Raw genomic sequence first — 3,836 nt, forward strand, 5'->3', positions numbered from 1 at the left:
CTCGCAGCTCCTGCAGAGCACTATGGAAATGATACCTCATTCATCAGGCAGTATTTCAACAGGAATATTTGTTTAAAGCAAGCGTCTAGTGAGAAATACCAACTTGGCCAAAACCTGTGCACCAACAGGACTGTTGCATGAGCTGCTGGGAGCAGGACAATAAAAACAACTAGACAGGTCACTTCACTGAGGCTGTGGAAGAGGCAGAGGTAGAACAACTGAGGGTCTCAGCACAGACAAGAGGTCAGAGAGACAGCGTGAACACTGCTGCTCACCACTATTCAGCGAGGGGAACTCCAAGAATCCCAGCATCCTCCAATTCTCTTGGGTCAAATGGCAAACAACCAGAGGAACAGCAACTCAATGCAGGTACATGTGGAGTGACAGGGCTGAACTGAGAGGGGATAAATGGGCTGGCTGGGCAGTCAGAGCACACAGAGACAAACACAGAAACTTGTAGTTGTTTCATTTGTTTGGGATTAACTCCCCCCTGTCCACACGACCTGTACAACTCTGCTCCAAGCATGCATGCATTACTCTATATGCCTTATAGGCAAAGGACCAGGAGGATAGCTGCACTTTTTGTCTATACTAAGAGAGGAAGCTACTCTCATCTGAAATGGCTAATTATCTCTCACTTGTCCATGTAACGATGTCTCCTTCACATAGCCACTCTGCACATGGCTCCGCTGTTTTGTTGTGAGCATCTGTGGTGCATGCTGAGACTCCTTAAGCACCTTGCATGCTCCCGGGACTGGGCTCTTTGAGTAAATGTTAAATGTAACGACATGCATGAATCATGGGATAAAGTTGGGAAATCACCTGAACCACTGCATTTGCAATGCTTGCAATTATCTATCCACACTTGGGGCAAAGCACCAAAGAATGCATTGGTTCAGTCAGAACTTAAAGTAAAGATATGGACCCCAGGAGATGCAACGAGCACTTGTAAAACGCACAGGATGGTTGTTGCATGGGGCACAAGGAATTGTATTGATGTTTCAAGATTATGGTGTCCCAATCTATGCACTGTTGCAACACACTCTCGCCTAGTGTAGGCAAGGCCACAAGGTGGCAACCCCAGAGCATATTTTAAAGTGGATTTTGTTACAATGTCCTTTGAGTTCTTTAATCTGGAAGAGTCCTCCCCCTTCACCAGCAGGCATAGGGGAACAGAGGGTACTGGCTCCAGTCTGCCATGCTCCCATGAGCATGCCCTGAAGCCCCTTGACCATTATAATCTGTGGAAAAGGGAGAGTAGCTCATTGCCCTGTACTGGCTGTGGGAAGGGACCATCCACTGGCCTAGGCCTTGCTCAGCGCCATATGGATTGTACACTGGACCTCGGGCCCCTGGCTTCCCAGCAGAGTCTACAGCCATGTTGACCACCCCTGTGTAGTCTTGAGGAGGAGGCAGAGGTGGGGGTAGTGTAGGCAGGTTGGTGAAACCTTCTGACAGCTGTTTAGAATCGTGGTCCGGCACTGTGGCTATGTCCAAAGGGTGGGATCTGGGCCGGAACTCATTCAAAGTGGCGACGTTGCGCGCGGGAGCCTGCTGCGTGTCCCCCGTGTCATGGAACCTGGGCCCAGAGGGGGGAAGAGAAGAATGAGTCAAACCCACGCCAGCATAAATACTCTGAATTAACCTATGTGGGATGTGGTTCAAAACTTCACCCAGGAGAGCATGGGTAGGCCATGGACATGGGGCACAATCACTTCCCCAGGCAATTTTAAACGTCAACTTTCCTTCTCAAAACAATGTGCTTATCAAGGTAATCCGTTTCCATATCTGAACTCTGGCAGCTCTGCCTCCCTCCCTATGCCCATCTAGGGCTCATCTGTATGGGAAAACTAAGAGCTCAGTGAATCCAGTGTGAATTTACAGCACATTAGCAGTCTGCACTCACCTCCCATGTGAACATACGTAGTGTGTAGCAAGTATGAAAATGGAGTAAGCTACTTTGTGTGGAGTGTGCAGGAAGAATATGCACCTGGGGTTCGTGCAGAGTAGTTAGTATGCTGTGAATTCAAACCTGAGCTTACTGTGCCATCTAGACATCTTTGCCATCTAGACAAGCCCTTAAGAAAGTCTTAACTGCACGTTTAACCTGGGTTTTAGCCAAGACCCCTAATACTTACCCAGAGAAAAAGCCTCTGACCTGCATTTGCAGGTGCTTTCCTATCTTTCTGAGCTGGGTAACAGAAGAGCCTGGGCTCTACTTTAAATTGGGCTGGAACCCGTCTCTTTTGCAGTGAGGACACAGAGGGAAAAACATCACATGAGCAATAAGAGCCCTTGAATGCCCTCTCCTCAATGTGACAGACAAGTTCACCCACGAATGCTGCAGCTGACTAGGAAAGAGTTCTGAAACATTTCAGGGCAAAGAAACAAGGATAATGCCCTCAGACACACTGGACTAGTGGAGAAACAATGAAAAAAAGTTTCTCACACTCAAGTTTGGTTACCTGAAGTGCCAATCCCCCATGTTAAGTGCAGTGGAGATATCCCTTACTCAATTCATGCTGCTTCCTCTCTAACAGAAAATACTGGGTCACCCTTATAAGAAAAACCCCATAAGAAATTGAAAAAAATGCCAGTCCTGGATCTGGACCATATGTACTGTGGGTATACAGCGGGGAGGTGGGACTCACCTGTATGTCTGGTAGGTGGAAGGAGTTGGCACTTGTTGCTCTCTAGCAGTTGCTTCTCTTTGGTCTGCTGGTGCTGGTGACACTGCAGGGATGGCTTGGCTGCCATTCTGCTCTGAGACCCAGAAGGGGTATCCACCACTAACCGGGATGGGATTCCGCTCCTCTTTCACCTCCACATTCTCATCCTTCACAAAATCTGACTCACAACAGGGAAAGGAGAGGGAATGAGAGGGGAGCAGGGAGAAACCAGGGCTCAGAAATAGTTTGTTTGCAATTGGATTCAGTCCAAAAACACACTGCCTCCCAGTCAGTGGCTCTCACAGCCAGTACTGCAGGCCAGAATGATAAGGAGTTTGTAAATAGTCAGAAATGTCAGCTAATTACCAGACATCTGCCAGTGCTCCTGAAACAAAGGCTGAGTATTTTTCTAAGCTCTCTCTCATTCTCGGACACAACACACAAGAATGTGCGCACTCTGAAGAAGTTGGCAGGCTGCACACTAGGGATTCAGCGAGGAATTAGAGAGTGAAGACCCATCAGGTTACAGGCTCTCATATATGGTTGCTGGTCACATGGCATTGGCTTATCCTTCTCTCTCAACTGCACTAACTGCAGATCAAATAACTATTTGATAATTAACTGACGGATTGTACAAGCCATGCCCCCTAAATGGGAGGCAAAGTACCTGCCATACAATTTGGCAAACATGGGCTACACTATGAAATGTTAAGTATCCCCATTTCAGCTTACTATGTCCAGCTCCCTGCCACTGTTGGGTTCTTCCCTACAACATGTTTTCAAGTTGATTGCTCAACCTGGCTGTTTGGCTCAAGACTCTCCTACAGTTTAATGGAGTGGAGGGGTAGTTATAGGAGGAGCAGTTATGGTGTGTTACATGTATATTCTGGAATTGCATGTCCAGATAGCAGGCTATGTGTGAGCAGCAGGGCAAAAATCTGAGTAAGGATTCCTACTGCTGTGTGCTGGCATGGAGGAAAGTTCAGGTGCACCGGGTCTTTTGAATCTGGGTACAAAGTTTCTTTCTTTAAGCCAGGACCCTGCTTTCTTGTTTCACATTCCTTGTTCCCATTTGACTGTAGATACCCTACCCCTTGCAGTCCCAGATGCCAAGACCAGCTGTGAACCCCTCTCCCTAACATCGATCAGGGTATGCTCCTGCTCTTT

The 3,836-nt window shown here is 47.7% G+C and overlaps 1 protein-coding gene across 1 annotated transcript in view; it reads right to left on the minus strand.

Moving 5' to 3' along the window:
- Positions 1 to 1,152: 1,152 nt before the first annotated feature.
- Positions 1,153 to 3,836, minus strand: part of LOC102371967 (T-box-containing protein TBX6L) — a 7,922-nt gene continuing 5,238 nt past the window's right edge. The window contains exons 7-8 of the mRNA XM_025199312.1: positions 2,652 to 2,847; positions 1,153 to 1,579 (exon numbers count right to left, since the gene is read on the minus strand). Of these exons, the coding sequence (XP_025055097.1) occupies positions 1,153 to 1,579; positions 2,652 to 2,847 (623 nt within the window). The remainder of the gene's footprint in view (positions 1,580 to 2,651; positions 2,848 to 3,836) is intronic.

The sequence above is a fragment of the Alligator sinensis genome, unplaced genomic scaffold, assembly GCF_000455745.1.
Source record: "Alligator sinensis unplaced genomic scaffold, ASM45574v1 scaffold505_1, whole genome shotgun sequence".
Taxonomy (NCBI): Eukaryota; Metazoa; Chordata; order Crocodylia; family Alligatoridae; genus Alligator; species Alligator sinensis.